The sequence below is a fragment of the Carcharodon carcharias genome, chromosome 22 (assembly GCF_017639515.1).
Source record: "Carcharodon carcharias isolate sCarCar2 chromosome 22, sCarCar2.pri, whole genome shotgun sequence".
NCBI lineage: Eukaryota > Metazoa > Chordata > Chondrichthyes > Lamniformes > Lamnidae > Carcharodon > Carcharodon carcharias.
The window spans coordinates 62108295-62134552 of NC_054488.1; the positions used below are offsets into that span (position 1 = coordinate 62108295).

The following is a 26258-nucleotide window of genomic DNA, read 5'->3' on the forward strand; positions in this document are numbered from 1 at the left end:
GGTGGGCTGTGATCTTTCTTGGCTATGGAGGCTTTGGTAATGGCTGGGGAGCCAAGTTTCAGGTAATGGCTGGGGAGCCAAGTTTCAGGCCTGCCTGACTTGTCAGCTGCAAGTGTTCAGCCAGCCAGAAAGAGAGAACAGATAATTATTCTAAACAAATTTAAATATATCAGTTGGGTGGTATCACGCTGTCTAAAATTGGCTGCTCCGTGACTCCTGAATTAATACAATACTCTTCTGTGCATCCCCCTGCCTCAGTGTATGCCAGGCTCTGCCCACCAAATCAACCCAATCAAAAAAGTACAGACAGACAAAAACTGATTATTATAGATACTTCCCAGAGGGGATCAATTCCCTGTATTAAAAGGGTTTGTTGTAGATGATCAGAACCACAAGGTTCAACACTTACATCATTGCTGTGAATCATGTGGTTCTCCAAGCCTTGGGCTAACTCACATTCCCATTTCATTAGAAGGTGCTTTTTAGTCTGGATTCTACAGATACCCATTGTCCTCTCAGGATCAACTAATTGTGTTACCCTTTTCAACACTGTTACTGCCTCCTGATTTATTCACATATGAAACAATCTGCGATGCTTTCACAATGCTTGCTTGTCTCTCAAAACTGGAAATTCTGTGGACAGTTTTACAAAGAATTATATAGAGTTTACAGTACAGAACCAGGCCATTTGGTGAGGTGAAAGTGACTGCCCTTGACATCAAGGCCACATTTGACCAAGTGTGGCATCAAGGAGCCCTAGCAAAACTGGAGTGAATGGGAATGAGGGGGAAAACTCTCTACTTGTTGGAGCCATACCTAGCGCAAAGGAAGATGGTTGTGATTGTTGGAGGTCAGTCAGCTCAGCTCCAGGACATCACTGCAGGAGCTCCTCATGGTAGTGTCCTCATCCCAACCATCTTCAACTGCTTCATCAATGACCTTCCTTCCATCATAAGGAAGTTCGCTGATGATTGCACATTGTTCAGCACCATTCACGACTCCTCAGATACTGAAGCAGTTCATGTCCAAATGCAGCAAGACCTGGACAATATCCAGGCTCGTGCTGATAAATGGCAAGAAACATTTGTGCCACACAAGTGTCAGGCATTGACCATCTCCAGGAAGAGAGAATCTAACCATCGCCCTTTGACATTCAATGGCATTACTATCACTGAATCCCTGATTATCAACATCCTGGGGGTTACCATTAACCAGAAACTGAACTCGACTAGCCATATAAATACTGTGGCTACAAGAGCAGGTCAGAGGCTAGGAATCCTGCGACCAGTAACTCATCTCCTGACTCCCCAAAGCCTGTCCACCATCTACAAGGCACAAGTCAGGAGAGTGATGGAATGCTCTCCACTTGGCTGGATGAATGCAGCTCCAACAACACTCAAGAAGCTTGACACTGTCTAGGACAAAGCAGCCCGCTTGATTGGCACCACATCCACAAACCTTCACTCCCTCCACCACCAATGCACAGTAGCAGCAGTGTGTACCACCTACAAGATGGACAGCAGGAATTCACCAAAGCTTCTAAGACAGCACCTTCCAAACCCACGACCACTACCATCTAGAAGGGCAAGAGCAGCAGATAGATGGAACACCACCACCTAGAAGTCCCCACCCCAGCAAGCCACTCACTTGGAAATAGATCGCCGTTCCTTCACTGCTGCTGGGTCAAAATTCTGAAATTCCTTCCTAACAGCACTGTGGGTGTATCTACACCACATGGACTGCAGCATTCGAGAAGGCAGCTCACCATCACCTTCTCAAGGGCAACTAGGGATGGGCAGTAAATGCTGGCCCAGCCAGCGAAGCCCACAGCCCATGAATGAATATGTATATTTTTTTAAAACTGGTCAGTGCTGATGTTTACTGCTCCTTATCTCTCTATCAGCATATCTTTCTATACCTTACTGCCTCATGTACTTATCACGCTTTCCCTTAAAGGCATCTGTGTGATTCACCTCAATTTCTCCTTATTGTAGCAAGTTCCACATTCTTATATTTCATTTTCAGATAGGGCTATCTATACCTTTGTTATCACCAGCTTTAACACCTCTTTGTCCTTTTGTCTATGACATCTTTTGGTTATCTCCTCCTATCACTGGCCCTCTATCCAGCTCTACCAGTCTCTTCCCCCCCCCCCCACCCCACCCACCCTCCTTTAAACCAGCTTATGTTTCACCTCTCTTCTATTTTTCCTTAGTTCTGTTGAAGAGTCATACAGACTCAAAACGTTAACTGTGCTCCTCTCCGCAGATGCTGTCAGACCTGCTGAGTTTTTCCAGGTATTTTTATTTTTGTTCCACATTCTCATCCCTATCTGGGAAAGAAGTTTTTCCTAAATTCCTTATTGAATTTATAATTTTCTAGTTCTGTTAACCGACGATATGGAGTAAAAACATGTCTGTGGAGTTAGATCATCATGATTCCATTCAACGGTGCAACATGCTTGGGGCTAAACGGCCTAATCCTGTTCCAATGTTTATGCCCTCTAGTTTTTGATTTCCCCCCCACATTACAATAGTGATTATACTTCAAAAGTAATTTATTGACTGTGAGGTGCTCTGGGCATTCCGAGGTCTTGAAAGACACTATGTAAAAGACCATAAGTCGTAGAGCAGAAGTAGACCATTCAGCCCATCGAGTCCGCTCTGCCATTCATGATCGTGGCTGATCTGATAATCCTCAACTCCTCTTTCCTGCCTTTTCCCAGTAACCCTTGATCCCCTTACTGATTAAAGATCTGTCTATCTCAGCCTTGAATATACTTAACGACCCAGCCTCTACACCCCTCTGCGGTAAAGAATTTCACAGATTCACTACCCTCTGAGAGAAGAAAGTCGTCCTCATTTCTGTTTTAAATGGGCACCCCCTTACTCTGAGATTATGCCCTATGGCCTTAGGCACTTACACAAGGGGAAGCAGCCTCTCAGCATCTACCCTGTCAATCCCACTAAGAATCTTATGTTTCAACAAGATCACCTCTCATTCTTCTAACTCCAGTAAGTACAGGCCCAACCTACTCAACCTCTCCTCATAAGAAAATCCCTCCATCCCCAGGATCAACCTAGTGAACCTTCTCTGGACTGCTTCCAATGCCAGTAAAACTTTCCTTAGATAAGGGGACTAAAACTTTTCACAGTATTCTAGATGTGGTCTAACTAGTGCCTTGTATAGTTTTAGCAAGACTTTCCTATTTTTATACTCCATTCCCTTTGAAATAAAGGCCAACGTTTCATTTGCCTTCCCTATTACCTGCTGAACTTGTATGCTTGCATTTTGGCATTCATGCACGAGGACCCCCAAATCCTTCTGTGCTGCAGCTTTCTTCAGTCTTTCTCCATTTAAATAATATTCAGCTCCTGTGTTCTTCCTGCCAAAGTGCATAACCTCACATTTTCCCACATTATATTCCATCTGCCACATCTTTGCCCACTCACTTAACCTATCTATACCCCTCTGTAGAACTCTGTCATCCTCACCACTTGCCTTCCTACCTATTTTTGTCATCCGCAATCTTGGCGATAGTACATTCACTTCCCTCATCTAAGTCATTAATGTATATTGTAAATGATTGTAGACCTGGCACTGATCCCTTTGGAACTGCATTAGTTACAGGTTCCCATCCTGAAAATACCACCCCGCGCCCCCCCCCCAGTTTCCCAACTTTGTCTTCTATTAGTTAGTCAATCCTCTATCCATGCTAATGTACTACCCCCAACACCATGGGCTCTTATCTTAAGTAGCCTCATGCACAGTACCTTGTCAAATGCCTTTTGGAAATCCAAATATATTACACCTACTGGTTCCCCTTTATCCTACTTGTTACCTCCTCAAAGAAATCTAATAAATTTGTCAAGCATGATTTCCTCTTCATGAAGCCATGCTGATTCTGCTTGACTATATTATGCATTTCTAAATGCTCTACTATTACATCCTTTGTAATAGACTCCAACATTTTCCCACTGACAGATGTTAAGCTAAATGGCCTATAGCTACCTGTTTTTTGTCTCCTTCCCTTTTTGAATGAGGCAGTTTTCCAATCCTCTGGGACTTTTCCAGAATCTAAGGATTCTTGGAAGATTACTGGCAGCGCATCCACTATCTCTGCAGCTATTTCCTTTAATATCCTAGGATGCAACCCATCAGGCCCAGATGACTTATTGACCTTTAACTCCATTAGTTCCTCTAGTACTTTTTTGGTTTTTTTGGCTAGATAAGTTCTTGTTATTTGCTGTATAATATAGCTCCTCTTCTACAGCAGTTTAAAATTGAGACTGGAGGCTTAACATAGATACTTCTGGAGGATTTATGATTCAGTGCTTGCAAATCACGGTGATCTTTTGAAGTTGAGATTTCCACTGGTTTTTATACCTCTAAAATCACATCACAGATGCCTCCTTTCAACTTTGAAATTACCCAATTTTCTCCTGTATTTGATCTTAACTCAGACTTGAATACTTGAATATTAAGAAGGAAAAAAGGAGTGTGTTTCTAGAAGGTCTTTGATGACCTCATGATGTCCCAAAGTGCTTTGCAGTCAATGAAGTGCTTTTGAAGTGTAGTCACTTTGCACCATAGGAAATGAAATCAGCCTCAGAATTCCTGTTCACCTTTTCAGGCACTAGAATCTACATCGTGCCTGTTACTACAAGTGAACGTGGCACTTGAGGTGTGGTCAACCAAAGCACTGTACAGAATGATCATGAATTCCTCTGACTTGTACTCTACTGTTTCAGCGTCATAGTTCAGCATTCTGTTGAGCTTGTTTTCTGTTTTACATTAAGTGGACATGTTAAGAGCTGGGTTTACTAATATTCTAATTGCCCCCATTTAAGCTTTAACTGTCTCAATAGCCATTCATGGATTGCATGCTGCCAGTATTTCCTTTCAAAGTGCTATAGTTCACATTTGTCTATATGTTGTAGTTGTTCACTTACATACCTTGTCCAACTCATTCTGTAACTTGAGTTTCTTCAGATACTGCAATAACAACTTGCATTCATATAATGTTTTTATTGTAGTTAAATGTCCCTGTTCGTGTCCTTCTCGTTTGGTTGCATTTGCAAACTAGTGTTGAGTTTCTGAATCTATGCCATTGTAAATGAGAGTCAGTAGTGTCCCCCCATTCTGATCCCAGGGGCACTCGCTCATTACCTGACTTCTCCCCTCCCCATCATCCTGACACCACTATAGCAGATACCCATATTGTTTTTGCAGCATGCATGGCTGTCCACTCAACTAAGCAAACAATCTATTGTGGTTGCGGTCTTTGTCTGTCTTACCAAGTTTATCTTTATCCAAACTATCCTCTCTTGATTTCTAGCCACTTTTTTTCTGAGTCTTTGCTTTTGTCTGGTACTACCGTGGACAGTGCCTGGTGTCTAAAGCCAGTTCAGTTACGTTTCTTCATATTGTATTGTTATCCTAACTCCAGTAGTCTTGGAGTTAGCTGTTGGCTCTGTATAGGCTGCTAGCATGTGTATAAACATTACCTCAATTCTGGCTCATTTGGGTTTTTTGCTTTGGGGCCTAGACTTCTTATTTGACTGCTGGGTGGCATTTTTAAAGCAAAGCAAGATAGAATAGCCTTGGCAAATTGCACAGCTGACCCACTTCCTAATTTCATCTGATCTACATAGCAGTTCTTCATTGAAAAGATTATTGCATACTGCATCATTGGGTCTGCCCCAGTATTTAACCTAATTTATGAGTTTTGCATGAAGGGCTTGGTATATCTCGCTGTCCAGTTACGCCATTATGCACTAAAGAATTGAGGTGCAACCTCCTTCGGAGGAGGAAGGCTTATGCTTGTGAGGAAGGGTATGGATTTGGTGCAACTTTTCAGTTATAAATATACTCGGTGCAAAATTTAATCAACACTCAGCAATATGGCACTTCAGTGAAAAGCCAAACTGACTTGAAACATTGTGCATGCAAACATGTGCATAGTACAATGTGTTTGAAGGTTGGAGTGAGGTGGTCATTGCAAGATGCTGAAGTGAGTCCTTGCTCACCTGAGCTGTTGTTGCCTGGACCACAGTGATTGAGGATTTCTGGAAAAAGCATGTCAGTGCATGGCAATTGAGGCAAAAATCTTAGTTCAGTTGCAAGAAGACCAAAAAGGTACATGGGTGAAAGACAATCATTGAAGGCATGCAAAAACAGACAGAAAAAAGAGCTGTTAACAAGAAATTAACCGACAACGAAGAACAGCCATGCCTGCAAACTGATTCTGGTACACAGTATGCCTAGTCAGGAGGAGCTTTGGATGTTGGGTGTGGTGGTGAAGAAAAATTGATCAAATATACATGCAAGCTTAAAATTGCTGGTCTGCAATACTTAGATTCCTGAGGCAAATCTTGGCTGGAGGGTGGAGAAAGAAACAATGCTGAATCCCAAAGCCAAGTCAGCAGAAAAAGGTAAAAACACAACAGTGAAAAAGAACGAAATGGTCAAGCAGCAGAGCGTCACGTGGAGGTGGAAATCCATGTGTTCTGTGAAACAGGAAATAGATTGAATAGCACCAACCCCAATTATGATCTGGCCTAATTCAAAAGTAATTTACAATAGGAATCTCAGTTATTATTGTGACACACACATCTCTTCAAAAGATTGGACACTATTGAAATAGTGTGAAATGTAATGATTTTAATTTGACCAAGTTCCATTTTCCCTGCTTTAACTTGAGATTATTTTTCGTGGTATAAGATTCTTTGTTTGAATTTGGCTGCAAATTTTTTTATTCATGCACAGGATTTGGATGTCGCAGGTAAGATCAGCATTTATTGCCCACCCCTAAATGGCTTTAAGGTGGTGAGCCACCTTCTTGAACAGCTGCAGCCCACATGGATTATAGTTTTTCATAGTGTCTAAGCAGTTTGCTAGGTCATTTCAGAGGGCAGTTAAGAGTCAACCACATTGCTGTGGATCTGGAGTCACATGTATGTCAGATCAGTAAGGATGGCAGATTTCCTTCTCTGAAGGACATTAGTGGATCAGATGGAGTTTTGTGACAGTTTGGTAATTTCTTGGTCACCATTACTAAAACTAGCTTTTTATTACAGATTTAGTTAATTATCTGAATTTAAATTCCCTAGCTGCTGTTCGGGATTTGGATTTGCATCTCCAGCTCATGAATCCAGGTCTCTGGATTACTTTGTTCAGGAAGATAACCACTATGCTACTGAACCTGCAAATGATGTCATGGGACAGGGAAACAACAGGACTAGACTTTGGACATACCTTTAGGTCACATGCCATAAAATTATTTCAAAATTGTTCTATAATCAAGTTACCAAGTGATTGTTTTGTTGCAATCGCTTGGCATACCTTTATTCTTTAGCAAAATTTAAATCGCGTTTGAAATGTTTAACTGATAAACTAATAGTGGGTTTCATTTCAATATTATGCTCTCTTATTATGAGAACAGAACCATCAAAATTGCAATCATCTATCAAAATAAAGATTTGCATTTATATAGCATCTTTCAGAATGTTCTGAGTGCTTTACAGCCAATGAAATACTTTTGAAGTGTAGTATTGTTGTAATGTGAGAAACACAATATGAGTTTGTGCATTGCAATCTCCCTCAAACAGTAATGAGATAGTGATCAGATAATATATTTTATGTCTTGGTTAAAGGATATACATTGGCCAGGACACAGGGGAAAATTCTTCTTCCAAATAGTGCCATGGGATACTTTGTGACCACCTGAGAGGGCAGTCAGTCTCGGGTTAACATATCATCCAAAAGACGGCACCTTTGACCAAGGCACATTCCTTCATTGCTCAAGTCTCTCGGGTGGCAAGAGTGCTACTTCTGAATCACAGCAAACAACGATACAGTCTGATCTATAAACTTAGTAAAATCTAGTATCTCTTGGTGTACTTTTTCCCAGGATATGCAGTGTACTGATGTTCTGAAATAATCCAAGAGTTAGTTTGGTGGGACGAATTTATCTTTAGTGTGGTCAAAGTACACCAACTTTTAGGTGTGGCATTCAGGATAATCATAGAGCAATTTGCAGCAGTAGTCATTACACTTGCCTGCTGAGCACAGCTAACCAGTTTTGCTGATTAACCAGAGTACACAGCTAATGAGATGAAGAAATATTGCCATCAGTTTTCCATATCAATGTCATTACTTAAGTTGACAGCGTACGTGACTGTAGCTTAGACTTGCATAAAATTTGATTATTAAACTCTCTGAACAGTAAATCAATTTTGATGGTTTTCTAGCACCAGACCTAATTATGAAAAACATGGTACTGTGATTGCCAAAGCTAAATTCATTTATGTTGGAGGTACAGCTGTCCACTGCATATACTTAAAATGATTTTGAGTGCCTGAAAAAATTCAAATTACAAGTCCTCATTAATACTTCAATTTGATAATACAGAACTGATAGTAAGTGTAAAAGGTTCAAAGGTTACGGGGAGAAGGCGGGAGAATGGGGTTGAGAAACTTATCAGCCACGATTGAATGGCGGAGCAGACTCAATGGGCCGAATGGCCTTATTTCTGCTCCTATGTCTTATGGTCTTATGGTAAAGTGGCACATTTCACCCATCAGGTGGTGCTGTTCTGTGTGAAAGGCTGTGAACTGTCCATAGGGAGGATATGAGAATGATTTGCTGTGGATAGATTTTTTCATTTTTTTAAAAAAACCTTTGCAGCTTTGAAATGTTAAACATGATGCATAATTTCTGGCATTGTACATTTTCCCTCTTTTTGCTTTCAATTGTTGTCCTCTTCTGAATTCATTGCATTTTGACTGGGATTTGGGATGTTGGCCAGTTTCCAATAACTTGTCCATGTGAATGATGTGAAAGATGAGTTATTGTCCATTGTGATATTTTTAAAGTATAAAATGGTTTATATTTTGACCAAATCACCATTTCACCCAAGAAACTACAAGAAGCATACTCGTGTGATTTAATTTCTTTGATAAGTCAGTGGAGTGGGGCCATTAATGTTGGTTCTGTACTGACTGCTGCTTCTTGACTCAATAGCTGAATGAAGATGCATGGCTTTGTTGCAGGCATTTTTGGAAAGCATTCTAACTTGTTACATTTTTTTCAGTTGGTAGGTTGGAAGAACGTGAGTCGGAACTCAAGAAAGAATACAATGCACTTCATCAAAGACATACAGAGGTAAAGAGTATGTAACATGGTGATACATAATTCAGTGCATTTTAACTTATTGGTTATTGTTGATTGGAAGAAAGAACTTGCATTATAAATCTGCATTCTTATTCAAGGGGCATTTAAAAGCATTTCAACAAGAACAACAACTTATTTCACACTCCATGAATTACTTTTGTAGTCCAGTCACTGTTTTTGTAAGAGCCAATTTGTTGGAGGCCAATCATCTCAGCTTTCTATGCTCTCATGCCTTATTTTGTTTACATTTGGGATGCTTATGTTTCTTGTAGAATCCTCACTCCCCCCCACCTCCAGACATACTTAATAGTTTAAAGCATTTGCCACCTCACTATTTACCCTTTCTGCCAGGACAGTAGTGCCATCCCAGTTCAAAGAAGCTTGAACTATTGCTACTGCTACCACATTTCTTTTTTGCTCTCTGCCTGTCGTGTTCCCCCCACACCCCTTGCAAACCCCCATCCCAGACTGCCCTCTGAGCCATGATGCCTTGGTCAGCATTGTGGCTGTCATCCCTGCAGACTCTCTTCTTGTTCTCACAGGGGCCATGTAAATGCACGTCTGTCTTCTTTACAACACATCAGACTTCCTAACTGAGAAAATGTGTCAACTTTTGAACAAATAGCACCATTACCACCAAGCCGGGGGATCAACCCTGGTTCAATGAAGAGTACAGGAGGGCATGCCAGGAGCAGCATTAGGCTTACCAAAACTGAGCTGTCAACCTGGTGAAGCTACAACACAGGACTACTTGCGTACCAAACAGCATAAGCAGCAAGTGATAGAGCTAAGTGATCGCACAACCAAGTTCTGCAGTCCTGCCACATCCAGTTGTGAATTATAGTGGACAATTAAACAAATCACTGGCGGAGAAGGCTCCACAAATATCCCCATTCTCAATGATGGGGGCGCCCAGCGCATAAGTACAAAAGATGAGGCTAAATTAAGCATTTGCAACAATCTTCAGCCAGAAGTGCCAAGCGGATGATCCATCTCAGCCTCCTCCTCCTCCGGAGGTCCCCAGCATCACAGATTCCCGTCTTCAACCAATTCAATTCACTCCATGTGATATCAAGAAATGGCTGAAGGCACTGGATACTGCTAAGGCTATGGGACCTGACAGCATTCTGGCAATAGTACTGAAGACTTGAGTTCCAGAACTTGCCTTGCCCCTAGCCGATCTGTTCCAGTACAGCTATGACACTGACGTCTACCTGGCAATGTGGAAAATTGCCAGGGTATGTCCTGTACACAAAAAAACAGGAGAAATCCAACCCAGCCAATTACTGAACCAGCAGTCTACTCTCAATCATTAGTAAATTGATGGAAAGGGTCATCAACAGTGTTATCAAGAGGCAGTTGCTTAGCAATAACCTGCTTGCTGACACTCAGCTTGGGTTCCGCCAGGGCCAGTCAGCTCCTGATCTCATTACTGCCTTGGTTCAAACATGGACAAAAGAGCTGAACTCCAGAGGTGAGAGTGAATGCCCTTGACACCAGTTTGGCATTAAGGAGCCCTAGCAAAACAGGTCAGTGGGATTCAGGGGCAAAACTCTCCACTGGTTGGAGTCATATCCAGCACAAAGGAAGATGATTGTGGTTGTTGGAGGTCGATCATGTCAGTTCCAGGACGTCACTGGAGGAGTTCCTCAGGGTAATGTCCTAGACCCAACCATCTTCAGCTGCTCCATCAATGACCTTCCTTCCATCATAAGGTCAGAAGTGGGGATGTTCACTGACGATTGCACAATGTTCAGCACCATTGGCGACTTCTCAGATACTGAAGCAGTCCATGCCCAAATGCAGTAAGTCCTGGACAATATCCAAGCTTGGGCTGACAAGTGGCAAGGAACATTAGCAACCCACAAGTGCCAGGCAATGACCATCTCCAACAGGAGAGGATCTAACCATTACTCTTTGACATTCAGTGGCATTACCATTGCTGAATTCCCCACTATCAGCTTCCTGGGGTTACCATTGACCAGAAACTTAACAGGATTAGCCATATAAATACTGTGGCTACAAGAACAGGTCAGAGGCTAGGAATCCTGTGGTGAGTAACTCACCTCCTGACTCCCCAAAACTAACTGTCCACCATCTACAATGCACAAGTTAGGAGTGTGATGGAATACTCCCCATTTGCCTGGATGAGTGCAGCTCCAACAACTTCAAAAAGCTTGACACCATCCAGGGTAAAGCAGTCTGCTTGAATGGCACCCAATCCACAAGCATTCATTCCCTACACCACCGAAGCACAGTATTAGCAGTGTGTGTAACATCTGCAAGATACACTGCAGGAATTCACCAAACCTCCTTAGGCAGCACCTTCCAAATCCATAACCACTACATCTAGAAGGACAAGGGCACCATCACCTGCAAGTTCCCCTCCAAGTCACTCACCATCCTGACTTGGAAACATATCACTGGTCCTTCACTGCCACTGGGTCAAAATCCTGGATCTCCCTCCCTAAAGGCACAGTGGGTGTACCTACATTACATGGACTGCAGCGGTTCAAGAAGGCAGCTCACCACCACCTTCTCAAGGGCAATTAGGGATGGCAATAAGTACTGACCCAGCCAGCAACGCCCACATCCCATGAACGAATGAAAAAGAAGTTGTACACGGACTCTTGTTTTGTTCCACAATGCTTAGTGTTATGTCTCATTTCTCCAAATGCTGTTCCTGATTTGGAGAAGTAACCTTGCAATTTCTAATGCATGCCACTGTTACAATGCATACAGTCCTCCACACATTACTTGTTATACTCATACCATCTAGTGCCAGAAACAAAGAGCTGCAGCATTTCAATACCAAACAGACTGGCAAACTTTCTTTCCAGTTCTAACCCTGCAGCTAGAGATAATTGAAAAGCATTGTGAATATATTCCAAGATCAATTCAACGACTTCTAAATTTGAGTGTTGAAATTTTGTGAGAAGAATTTTAAGTTCGAGAAAAATTCACAATAAGTTAAAATATTTAAGTATATATGTATACCCCTTCTCCTTCCCCAGCCCACAACTCCAAAATAAAACTAAGAGTTTAGTCAGAGTGTCATGATTGTGGCTCTTGGCCATTTTTTGTGCTCTGATTCTAAGCTGTGCAATATGCAACACTGTTAGCAGAAATGAGACTGCATACTTCAGCACCCTTAAAAGTTCAGTACAAACAGGAAATTGCGAAGAACAAATTCAAGCAGTTTTAAGACCCCGAGTTATTCGAGATGTGGGACACGACAAGTTATTATGTTTCAAAATTAGTTCTCCTTTTAACAATGCTGCCTTTTATAAAAAAAATGAAGTAAAATTAAGTGAACACTGCTTTAGTATCGGAGCATGTAGAAATTTAATGAAGTTTTTTTTTGTAGCTGGAAAAGTTGAGGTGAATAGATCCGCTGTGACTCAGTGGGTAGCTCACTCGCTTCTGAGTCATAAGGTTGTGGATTCAGTCCCAGTTCAGACCCTTGAGCACAAAATCCAGACTAACGCTCCCAGTGTAGTAATGAGGGAGTGCTGCACTGTTGGAGTGGTCATCTTTCAGATGAAATATGAAATCAAGGCCCTATCTGCCCTCAGCTGAACATTAAAGATCCCATAGCACTATTCAGAGAGGAGCAGGGGAGCCCTGGCTAATATTTATCCCTCAGCCAACATCACTAAAAGATTACATGGTCATTATCTCATTGCTGTTTGTGAGAGCCTGCTGTGTGCAAATTGGCTACTGTGTTTCCTACATTCTAACAGCAACTTCACTTCAAAAGCATTTTATTGGCTGTCAAGTCCTTTGGGCCTTGCTGAAGTCATAAAAGAGCTTTATAAATACAAGTCTTTCTTTAATTTTGTTTTGTGAGAATTTTGAACTGGCCTATTGGAATCTTGCGGTTGTCCTAGAAAATGTTAAAAGCTTCTTACGATCAGCAATTCATTTATATAAAGCTGCCAGCACTGGTATGATAATAGGTCATTCACAAAGCAGTGTATTCATGTGTTGCACTGCTGCACATAACTCTCCTCCTACCCAATCTGCAATTTGGAGTTAAAAAGCTTAAAATATGGGATGCAGTGAGAAAGATTATGTAAAATTCTTAAGACTGTTCATTGCATTTTCTGATTGAAAACACTTTTTCCCATTGCATTTATGAATTTTTTTTTTTCTGAAGCAAACATTCCTTTTCTTCGTTCATAGGATATGAGCGTTGTTGGCTAGACCAGCATTTATTGCCCATTTCTAATTGCCCTTGAGGTGGTGTTAGCGAGCCACCTTCTTGAACCTCTGCAGTTTATCTGGTGTACACAATAACACAAGAAATAGGGGCAGGAGTAGATCATATGGCCCTTCGAGCCTGCACCACCATTCAATACGATCATGGTTGATCTTGGGCTTCAACTCAGTTTTCCCACCTGGTCCCCATATCCCTTAATTCCCTGAGAGAGCAAAAATCTGCCAATCTCAGCCTTAAATGTATTCAATGATAGAGCATTCACAACCCTCTGGGGTAGAGAATTCCAAAGATTCACAATCTCTTCAATGAAGTGCTCTCTCCTCCGCACCCCCCCCCCCCCCCCCCCCCCCCCCCCCCCCGCCCCGGCAATGATTTAGACTCTCCAACTAGTGGAAATGATCTCTCAGCATCTACCCTATCAAGACCCTACAAAATTCTGTATATTTCAATGAGATTGTCTGTCATTCTTCTAAACTCCAAAGACTATTAGCCCAATTTTCTTAGCTTTTCACCAGAGGACAAAACCCCTCTTCCCAAGGATTAATTTAGCGAACCTTTGCTGTAATGCTCACAATGCGAGTACTGTATATTGCTTCATAAATGTGGGGACCTAAACTGCACAAAGTATCCCAGATGTTGTCTCAGGAAAACCCTACACAATTGTAGCAAGATTTCTTTATTCTTGTAGTCTAATCTTGCAATAAAGGCCAATATGTGTTTTCCTTCCTAATTGCTTTCTGCACCTGCAGGCTAACTTTCTGCATTCCTTGTACTGGCACACCCAAGTCTCTTTGAATATCAACACTTAGAAGATTCACAACTTTTACAAAATATTCTGCTTTTCTATTCTGATGACCAATGTGAATAACTTCATACTTCCCTTTCTCTGCCATGTTGTTGCCCACTTATTTAGCCTGCCTATATCTCTTTCCACTCTGTGTCCTCCCTACAGTTTAACTTCCCACCTAGCTTGGTATCATCAACAAACTTTGATACGCTACCCTGTCTCCATCTAAGTCATTGATGTAGGTTGTAATTAGCTGAGGCCCCGATACTGATCCTTGCAGCACTCCACTATTCACTGCCTGACAAAAAAGGTCCATTTGTGCCCACTCTCTGCTTTCTATCTGTTAGCCAATCCTCTATCATTGCTAATATATTACCCCAATTTTGAGAGCCCTTATTTTGCCTAGTAACCTTTCGTGTGACACCTTATTGATTGCCTTCTAGAAATCCAGGTATACTTTTTAAAGTTATCCTTTTCATGGGATGTGGGCAATACTGGCAACTCTTTAGAGTACAAACCCATTTCCATCTGTTTCAGATGAAGTTACATTGTTCCATAGTTTGCCATTGTGAGATTTGAACTCTTGATCTTGGGGTTACAAACCCAGTACCATAACCACTTGGCTATTTAGGCCAAGCGGGCAATACTGGCAAGACCAGCATTTGTTGCCTATCCCTAATCGCCCTTGAATTGAGTGGCTTGCTAGGCCATTTCAGAGGGCAGTTAAGAGTCAAGTACATTGCTGTGGGTCTGAAGTCACATGTAAGCCAGACCAGATAAGGAGGGCAGATTTCTTTGCCTAAATGACATGAATGAACCAGATGGATGCTACTACAGTCGACAATGGTTTCACGGTCACTATTAGTGAGATTAGCTTTCATTTCCAAATTATTAATTGAATTTAAATTCCACCAGCTGCTGTGTCCTGTTATGATCGCAGCTGATACTGGACAAGTCAGATTCCAGAGTGAAACCTGACTTGATAGATCCTAACTTTTTTTTTTAAACAGTGGAAGAAGGTTACTGAACAAATTCACAGGAGTCTGCTGATGAAATTTTAAAACACAGAATAAAACGTATATTTAAACAAGAAAAATGAACTATATTACACCAGACAAAAAGGTTGGAAAATTCTCAATGCAAACACAAGATGATGATTCAAATTTTCACTATTCCTTCATCCCAGCTATACCTTTACAGACACATACAAATTTGGAAAGATAAAACAATTTACCATATCTATCTCATACTCTAATGTTCAGGGTATGTATGCGGTACCTCTGAACCAACTGGCGAACAGTGGTCAGACACACTATACTCCAAAGTAAATGATGTATGTGATCAAAGCTGATTCTCTGGATTTCTCAACGACCCACCAGACACTTGTTACACCGTGAGCCAACTAGTCTCACTGAAACTCTGTCCTTCTCACGAGGGTTTCCAGTCTCCACATTTGAAGAGCTCGCCTTGGAATTCTCCCCAAAAGTTGCTCCCACACGGAAAGCTTCAACAAGGCTTCACCCCTAGGGCTTCAATCTCGCCTTATGAGATTCCTTTCCCCAGGATCTCCCAGTACACTCACTCTTCACCTTCCAAGCACATTTTCAGCTCTTTGGCAGTGCCAAGCAGAACACCACTGCTCCAAAAGGATAATTTTGCCCTTATAGCCCGCAACACGGAGTCACCAACCTTCAGCTGCCCCCTCAGATCTTCTGGGCTTCTCTCGAACCCACTTTGCTTCAAGTCTGCTCGGTGCAGCTTTCTTAAACTTGGAGCCCTTTGCTCCTGTTGTTTATCTTGACTCGATGGGATCTATCTCTAATCCCTGTCATTGTCCCTGCCTCACATTTACTTTCTTCTGAGACCCCTTTCAGTCCTGCTTCCTAGCTTAGGACCTTCTTCTTAGTTTGGGGACTTCTCCCTGTCCCCCTCCCAGTGTCTTGCTCTCTGAGACATCATCTCTCAAATGGCATGCCAGTTCCAGGTCATGTGACCTGTTTCATGCTGTTTCATTTTTCTTCTTTTCCCTTCTGCGCATGTGTGCATGGCTGATTCCCAGCTTAAAGGCGATGAAATTAACAAACTGCGCATGTGCGACCATCTCCCAGCTGTGCATGCGCAGGAGGCCCGAACACCAACTGCTGACCCAAAACTAAGGTAGTATTTGTGTTTCTTAACAGACCCAAGAACATTGGCCTGGGCCTCCAGATGAGTCCAGTAACATTACCACTACGCCACCGTCTTCTCCCTGTAGAGGTAGATACTGTATCTACTGGTTCCCCTTTATCCATCCTACTAGTTACATCCTGAAAAAACTCTAATAAATTTGTCAAACAGGATTTCCATTTGGTAAAACTATATCAACTTGTTCTAATCGTGCAATGCTTTTCTAAGTGCATTGTTAAAACTTTCTTATTAATAGATTCCAGCATTTTTGCAACCACTGATGTTAAGCAAGCTGGCCTGTAGTTCCCTGTTTTCTCTCTCCCTTCTTGAAAAGCGGTGTAACATTTGCCAACTTCCAATCTAATGGGTCCATTCCGCATGTTGGTGTAGGCACAGTGATGTTAAGAAAGGAGTTCCAGGATTTTGACTTAGTGACAGCGAAGGGATAGTTATATAGTTAACCAAGTCAGGATAGTGCATGGTTTGAAAGGGAGCTTGCAGGTGGTGGTCTTCTCATGCATCCTCTGATCTTGCTCTTAAAGATGGTAGAGGGCATGGGCTTGGAAGGTGCTTTTGTAGGAGCCTTCTGGAGTTGCTGCAGTACACCTTGTAGATGGTACACACTGCTTCCACTCTATGTCGACGGTGGAGAGAGTGAATATTTAAGGTGGGTGGGGTGCCTGTCAAGTAGCTGCTTTGTCCTGGATGGTGTCAAACTTCATGATTGTTGTTGAAGCTACACTCATCTAGGCAAGTGGAGAGGATTCTGTCACACTTCTGACTTGGGCCTTGTGGATGGTGGACAGGCTTTGGGGAGTCAGGAGGTGAGTTACTTGTCGCAGAATTCCCAGCCTCTGACCTGCTCTTGTAGTCACAGTATTTATATGGCTGGTCCAGCTCAGTTTCTGGTCAATGATGACCCCCAGGATGTTGATAGTGTGAGATTAGCAATGGTAATGCCATGAATGTCAAGGGGAGATGGTTAGATTCTTCTCTTGTTGGAGATGGTCATTGCCTGACACTTGTGTGGGCCACATGTTACTTGCCACTTATCATCCTAAACCTGAATGTTGTCCAGGTCTTGCTGCATGCGGGCATGGACTGCTTCAGTATCTGAAGTGATGTGAATGATACTGAACATTGAAGTCATCAGTGAGTGTCCCCACTTCTGACCTTATGATGGAGAGAAGGTCATTGATGTAACAGCTGAAGATGGTTGGGCCCAGGGCCCTACCCCGAGGAATTCCTACAGCGATGCCCTGGGGCTGAGATGATTGACCTCCAATATCTAGAACCGTCTTCTTTTGTGTTAGGTATGACACTAATCACTGGAGAGATTTCCCTCTGATTCCCATTGATTTGAATTTGCCTGGGGCTCCTTGATGCCACACTCTGGTCAAATGCTACCTTGATGTCAAGGGCAGTCATTCCCTCCTCCCCTCTGTAATTCAGCAATGGTTATTAGCAGTTGTACCTTGCTATTGGTATTTTTCAGAATTTTTCCTATTGCAATTTCAGTATGAAATGTGGGAGGTTTGCAGACCTCTAAACTGTTTTAAATATACAATGTCACCAACTTCCATTGGCTCCTGGTTAAGCAACATCTTGATTTTAAAATTTTCATCCTTGTTTTCAACTCCCTCTTTGGCCTTACCCCTCCCTATCTCTGTAATCTCCAACAGCCCCCCAACTCTGAGATCTCTGTGTTCCTCTAATTCTGGCCTCTTGAGCATTCTCAAATTTAATCACTGCACCAATAGCTGTCAAGGCCCTAAACTCAGGAATTCTTTCCTAACTAAGCCTTGTTATCTCTCTACCTCACTTTCCTCTTAAGATGCTCTTTTACCTTGTTTACCAAGCTTTTGTCATCTGCTTTAATGTTTATTTAAGTGGCTAGGTGTTACATTACGTTTTATTATGCCCCGGGAAGCATTTTGGGATGTGCTATTGCATAGCAGAGTCTTTGAATATTTTCAAGGCCGAGGTATAAAAGTTCTTGTTAAACAAGAGATTATTGGGGACAAAGACAGAATTACCTGGAAAAACTCAGCAGGTCTGGTAGCATCGGTGGAGAAGAAAACAGTTGACGTTTCAAGTCCTCATGACCCTTCGACAGGGTCATGAGGACTCAAAACGTCAACTCTTCTTCTCCACCGATGCTGCCAGACCTGCTGAGTTTTTCCAGGTAATTATGTTTTTGTTTTGGATTTCCAGCATCCGCAGTTTTTTCTTGTTATTTTTAAGAGATTATTGGGAGTAGGCAGGAGATTACAATCAGATCAGCCATGATCGCATTGAATGGAAGGGCTTGCTTGAGGGGCCGAGAGGCCTACTCCTCCTAATTCGTATGTTTGTATGTTAAAGGTGCTGTCTTAGTGCAAGTTGTTGTTGGCACATCACCAGGAGGGGGGTGTGGAGGGAGCTCGAGAGGTATTATAGAGTCATAGAGGCCTACAGCACAGAAAAAAGGCTTTTCGGCCCATCGAGTCTGCACCGGTCAAACAAGTACCTAACTATTCTAATCCCATTTTCCAGCACTAGGCCAATAGCCTTGTATGCCATGGCATCACAACTGCACATCCAAATACTTCTTAAATGTTATGAGTTTTGGACTGCAGTCCCTTGTTTTACCACTAGAGGATGCCCTAATACTCAATAATGTTGCTTTGTAAGCAAAAGATGATTTTTGTCCCTTCTCTACACAAACTCCCTGGGTAGAATATTTATCATACAGTCCCACAATATTATGGGCTAGACCTCTGCTGGAAAATTAGCCACATGTTAATGTTGCATGCCATTATTAGAGTACAAATCGGCCAATACATTTAGGGAATTAAGAAATATTCTGAGTCTGCAGAGCTTGATGGTCAATTTACACCATTCCACTGTTTGCTTTGCACAAATGATGCCTTAGCTTCCCTGTTACGATTAAGACCTTGCTGGATTTGCAGATTAATTGTTCCTTAAACTTGCCACAGAATGTTAAATCTGGTGATTAACAGCTTCACATACCTTTTGTGATCACTGTTAACGCAATTGCAATCAAACCCTCTGGCCCAGAAATTGAATAATTTAAAGTGTTCAATCTTGTTCCCGTGAGTAGTGAATTCTTCAAAGAGATGTAAACTATTTTAATTTTCACATTTTTCTTTTTTTTTTTCCCCTCTCCTAATCCAATCTCTATCTGGTTTAACTCAAATTCACCCTATCTCCTTCTCAGTACTCCTGTTTCTTTCTCAATCCTTCTTATTGGCATATTCAACAATGTACCTCCTTAATCATTCACTGAAGTCCCAGTTATTCCATTGCCCTCAGTGAACCATTATCAGTCTGCAGTTCCAGCAAGTTAGAAACCAGAAACATTGTGAACTGTAAGGGGCAAAACAAAGCCTACCAAGCAGTTAGTTCTACGAGATGTTCGATTCCAGAAAAATCTGGCCCATTAATGCCCCCTCAGGCTAATGTTTCAGGGAACGGTGGAAGTAGGGAACCAATGGCTCCCACCTGTGACAACTTCTCTAGTGGCTCATGGGTTAAATACTGCAAATGGCGCAGTGCCAAGTTATATCACTTAATAAAGTTCCAGTTTTAATCTTTGCTTCTGGTGAGTTCAGTGATTTCAGCCAATGGCTGTGTAGCCCTGGTGTGGGAGATAAATCATTGTTCCTGCTGTTGTTGTCTGGTGATGTGGTAGGGAATATTTCTATATTGACATTGTGATGCAATTTGATGGAGTAAATGCTAAGGCTTGCAGAGGTACCGCAACATGAATCCTTGCTTTCAAGAGAAATGAGATTTGGGAGAGGGGGAGCGAACAAGGGAGAATAAATTTTATTGATAGCCAATTTGGAATACAATTTTCTATTCATCTGGGATAACTCATTCCAATCTTCTTTGCACCGTTTCAAAAGAGAAAGAGCTGCCCTGTAGAATTTCCAGCCTCTGGAACTTCTAACCAACTTTTTTTAGGGGAAGTAACAAGTAAAACTCAGTGCGTGTCACATGTAGCTATAAACCATATTGTTAAGTTAATATAGCAGGTTTTGTTCAAGCCTTTTACATACAATAAAGTTTATTTTTGCTTAAAAACATTAAATCTTGTGGTGTAGTTCTGTTGACTGAAATATATTACAAAACAAAAACAGAATTACCTGGAAAAACTCAGCAGCATCGGCGGAGAAGAAAAGAGTTGGGGGGGGGGGGTGTGGTTGGTGTGGTTGTAGGGACAAGCAAGCAGTGATAGGAACAGATAATCAAAAGAGGTCACAGACAAAAGAACACAAGTGTCGAAGTTGGTGATATTATCTGAACGAATGTGCTAATTAAGAATGAATGGTAGGGCACTCAAGGTACAGTTCTAGTGGGGGTGGAGTGGAAAGACTAGCGGGGCATAAAAGATTTAAAAATAATGGAAGTAGGTGGCAAAAGAAAAATCTATATAAATTATTGGGAAAAACAAAGGGAAGGGAGAAATATATTTCTCTTAAATCCCTAACAAGATCAGAATGAAAGGGTTGTTATATAAATGGCACCTCTCTCCTGTTTTACAGCATAGAGTTCTCTCATGGAAACGAGTTTTGTAACTTTCTCAACAATTTTTGTTGTTCGTATAAAAATGTTAGTATTTTTTTCAGAAACAAGCTAGATTGTGACAGTAGAAAGCGGCTGATTTAGATGGAATGGAATTATATCCAGAGATAATTTTCTGCACGATCCCAAATAATTGTAATGATATAATCAATTTTCTTGTCCTTGCTGGTGATTCAAACAAAATTGTTGAACTGTAAAGTACTTTTTAAAGGCAAAGATTCAATGATGGTGCAAGGGAACTGTGTGATCTTGTCTGCAATCCTAGAGTATCCGAAAACCAAAGAGTTTTGCTCATGAAACGCTCAATTCATTTAAAAGGTTACGGCACCTGAAGTCCCGTATCCTGCAGGGCTATGGACCAAATGCTGGAAAGTGGGATGAGGCTGGGTGGCTAGTTTTTCGGCCGGTGCAGGCACAATGGGCCAAGTAGCCTCTTTCTGTGCTGTAAACCGTCTATGATTCTGTGATAGGATGCCTCAGAATTTGGAATAGGAGTTTGTACAAAAAACTGGCAGATTTGATGGATGTCTGAAGCAAGTTGATGTCCTGTGTTAAAATACCATGTACACATTGAGTCACTGGTTTTCCCCATGCATGAAGCTGAACTTGAAAATGAACTGAAAATGAATCTATGGTTAGTAGAAGCTGGTTTTTACCCCACTTTTCTTTGCTGCAAATTCGTGGAGGGTTGTTCCATTTCTTTTCATCTTTGTTCCTCAATTGTTTAGCCAGTCCCTTTTCTGTGTCTTAAAAAATTGGTTTTGTCATGATTTTGCATGCACGTACGTCTGCTATCAATGGAAGAAGCTCAGAAATAGAATGTATATCCATTGTGCAGCCAAGGATATCTCATTAGTAAAAGAGGAGAAATTGCATTTCAAACTTTATTTTTGGGACTTGGATTTCTGGGACTGAGAGGTTCAGCAACTTGATGTATAGAGCCATTTGTATTTTAAATTTGCATCTGATTATGACCTGCTACCCAGTTAACAATCAGATCACTGCACCACATCATATATCTCTGGAGGGAAGTGAGAGGTTAAATGTTACGTCTCCTTCAGATTCGATCACATTAGGAAGGAGAATTGGGTCATTCAGTTTTAAAATGATTAGAAGTGGCAGAGCAGCTAATTTGGAACTGTAAGATCTTGATAAGAAAGATTCTGTCACCACAATTATCTCGACATGAAGGCAATGGGGAACACAAAATCAAAAAGAATCAGGTGATTGAATTAATTTTTCATATTTATTCATGGGATGTGGGCTTCACTGGCTAGGCCAGCATTTAGTGCCCATCCCTAGTTGCCTTTTGAGAAGATGGTGGTGAGCTGCCTCCTTAAACCGCAGCAGTCCAGGTGGTGTAGGTACACCCACAGAGCTGTTAGGGAGGGAGTTCCAGGATTTTGACCCAGCGACAGTGAAGGAACAGCGATATATTTCCAAGTCAGGATGGTGAGTGACTTGGAGGGGAGCTTCTCGTTGGTGGTGTTCCCATGTGTCTGCTGCCTTTTTGGGTATTCAGTTGGAAACTCTCTTCTCTCACATACATAATATGTGTGTGTGTGTGGGTGAGCATGCGGGTGTGCATGCACCTCTCTTGCTCACACTGAATCCAAGATCTCTGTTCTCTGTGTATTCAGTTAGGGTTGCCATGCCCCTTTTGTGCCTGCTTGTTTTATTGTCCAGAAGCATCCTGAATGTTGTTGAAAGGGCTTCTTCCCTGACTCGCTTTACAAGTCCCCAGGTCTAAGTGACTATCAGTTAACAAACACTGTTTTCAACTTAGGGCTTTGAAGAAATTGCTGCAGAAGGGGTGTTTGCATCACCTAAAATCACAGGAGACCATTCGGCCTTTCTTATCCTTGCTGGCTGTCCTCAGTTAGTTGTGCGCTGCTGCCTTTCCCAGTAGCCCTGCAATTTTTTTTTTGTTCAGATAATTATTCAATACCCTTTTGAAATCCTTGATTTAATCTGCCTCCATCACACTCTCGGGTGGTGCATACCAGATCCTAACCACGTGCTGCATGAAAAAGTTTTTTCTCGTGTCACTTTAGCTTCTTCTATCTTAAATCTGTGCCCAGGATCCTGTATGTCTTATTAACTTCTTCCTCAACCTGCCCTGCCATCTTCAACATTTTGTGCACATACTCCCTCATGTTCATCTGCTTCTACACCTTCTTTAGAAATATTCCCTTTATTTTATATTGCCTTTTCTCATTCTTCCTCCTGAAATGTATTACGTCACACTTATCTGCATTAAATGTCATCTGCCATGTGTTCACATATTCCACCAACGTGTCTGTGTTCTCCTGAAGTATATCTCTGTCCTTCTCACACTTCTTAATACTTCCAAATTTTAGAATCATAGAGGTCTACAGCACAGAAAAAGGCCCTTTAGCCCATCGAGTCTGCGCCGGTCAAACAAGTACCTAACTATTCTAATCCCATTTTCCAGCACTAGGCCAATAGCCTTGTATGCCATGGCATCGAAGATGCGCATCCAAATACTTCTTAAATGTTATGAGGGTTTCTGTCTCTACCACCCTTTCAGGCAGTGAGTTCCAGATTCTCACCACCCTCTGGGTGAAAAAATTCTTCCTCACATCCCCTCTAAACCTCCTGCCCCTTACCTTAAATCTATGCCCCCTGGTTATTGATCCCTCCACCAAGGGGAAAAGTTCCTTCCTGTCTATCTATGCCTCTCATAATTTTATACACCTCAATCATGTCCCCCCTCAATCTCCTCTGCTTCAGGGAAAATAACCCCAGTCTGTCCAATCTCTCCTCATATATCTAAAACTCTCCAGCCCAGGCAACATCCTGGTAAATCTCCTCTACACTCCGCCTAGTGCAACCACAACCTTCCTATAATGCGGATTACAAAACTGCATGCAATACTCTAGCTGTGGCCTAACCAGCATTTTATACAGTTCCAGCATAACTCCCTGCTCTTATATTCTGTGCCATGGCTAATAAAGGCAAGTATCCCAAATGCCTTCTTAACCGCCTTATCTACCTGTCCCACTACTTTAAGGGACCAGTGGACATGCACATCAAGGTCCCTCTGACCCTCTGTACTTCCCAGGGTCCTACCATTCATCGTGTAATCCCATGCCTTGTTTGTCCTGCCCAAGTACATCACCTCACACTTATCTGAATTAAATTCCATTTGCCACTGATCAGCCCATCTATATCCTCCTGTAATCTAAGGCTATCCTCCTCACTATTTACCTCTGCTTCCTGCCACTCAGCCAATTCTGGATCCAATTTGTCACATTGCCTTGGATCCCATGTGCTCTTATCTTCACTATCAGTCTCCCATGCAGGACTTTATCAAAAGCCTTGCTGAAGTCCAGGTAGACTACGTCAAATACATTGCCCTCATCTACACACCTGGTCACCTCTTCGAAAAATTCAAATCAAATTGGTCAGACATGACCTCCCCTGAACAAAGCCATGCCGACTGTCCTTGATTAATCCCTGCCTCTTTAATTGTAGATTAATTCTGTCCCTCAGAATCATTTCCAATAGTTTACCCACCACTGAGGTTAGACTGACTGGCCTGTAGTTCCCTGGTTTATCCCTTCCTCCCTTCTTGAATAACGATACCACACTCATTGGCTGTCCTCCAGTCCTCTGGCACCTCTCCTGTGGCCAGAGAGGTATTGAAAATTATTGCCAGTGCCCCTGCTATCTCCTCCCTTGCCTCACTCAACACCCTGGGATACATTTCATCCGGGCCTGCAGATTTATTTGCTTTCAAGCCTGCCAGACCACTTAGAACCTTCTTCCTTTCTATGCTAATTTCTTTAATTTAAACATAGTCCTTCTGCCTGATTTCCATACCCACATCATCCCTCTCACTTGTGAACACCGACACAAAGTATTCATTTAGAACCCTACCTACGTCTTCCGGCTCCACACACAAATTACCACAATGGTCCTTAAGGGCCCTACTCTTTCCCTAGTTATCCTCTTACTCTTAACGTACTTGTAAAATAACTTCAGATTTTCCTTTATTTTACCTGCCAATGTTTTTTCATGCCCCTTTTTGCTCTCCTAATTTCCTTTTTAATTTCCCCCTTACATATTCTATACTCCCCTCGGGCCTCCACTGCTGTGAGCCCTTGGTATCTGCCATAAGCCTCCCTTTTTCCCTTTTTCTCTTTATCTTTTTGTGTCATCTGCAACTTTTGAAATTGTTCCCTGCACACCTAAGTCTAGGTTATTAAGATAGATCAAGTAAAGCAGTGGTCCTAGTACAATCTTGGAGATCACCATTATATACTTTCCTCCGGTCCAAAAAACAACCGTTCACTACCCTTTCCTGTCACTCATCTAACTTTGTATCCGTTTTGTCAATGTTTTTTTATACCGTGGACTTTAACTTTGCTGACAAGCATGTTATGTGGCATTGTATCAAAAGCCTTTTGGAAGTTCCTGTACACCACCCCCACCGCATTAACCTCATCAAGCCTTACCTCAGCAAGACACTCGATTGCTAGTTTCCTTTAATAAATCTGTGTTGGCTTTTCTTAAGTAATCCATATTTGTCCAAGTGACTGTTGATTTTATCCCAGATTATTATTTCTAAAAGCTTTCCCACCACTGAGGATAAACTAGCTGGCCTGTGGTTGCTGGGGTTACTCTTATAACCTTTTTTGAACAGGGGTGTAACATTTACAATTCTCCAGTCCTCTGGCACCATTTCTGTATTTAAGGAGGATTTGAAAATTATGGCCAGAGCTTCCGCAATTTCTACCCTTATATACAAGGACCCCGATGGAAGTATTTTATCTAGTCTTGGCGACTTATCAACATCCAGCTATTCCAGAACCCCCTTTGTCTTAAACTTTAACTTATCCAGTATCTCAGCTATTTCCTCCTTCACTAATTTTGGAAGCAGCTTCTGCCTTGGTAAAGACAGTTGCAAAGTGCTCGTTTAAAACATCAACCATGCCCCCTCCCTCCACATATAAATCCCCCTTTTTGTCCCTAATAACCCCCCATCCATGCCCTTGCTACCCTTGTACTATTTATATGAAGACTTCTGGATTTCCTTTTTATGTTAGCTGCAGTCTCCTCTCATACTGTCTCTTTACTTCACTTATTTCTTTCTCCACTTGCCCCTCTGAACTTTCTATATTCAGCCTAATTTTCACTTGTATGATCAACCTGACAGCTATCTACTTTAACAACAAAAACAGAAAATGTTGGAAAAACTCAGCAGGTCTAGTAGCATCTGCGGAGAGAAAAACAGAGTTAATGTTATGAATCCGTATGACCCTTCTTCACAGCCTTACTCCAGCTTTCCCAATT

The 26258-nt window shown here is 42.0% G+C and overlaps 1 protein-coding gene across 2 annotated transcripts in view; it reads left to right on the plus strand.

Moving 5' to 3' along the window:
* The window catches only part of LOC121293722 (C-Jun-amino-terminal kinase-interacting protein 4-like), a 240007-nt gene that overhangs the window by 90148 nt on the left and 123601 nt on the right, over nt 1–26258 (plus strand). For both annotated transcript variants that reach the window (XM_041216938.1, XM_041216939.1), the window contains exon 3: nt 9095–9165. In XM_041216938.1, coding sequence (XP_041072872.1) covers nt 9095–9165 — 71 coding nt within the window. The remainder of the gene's footprint in view (nt 1–9094; nt 9166–26258) is intronic.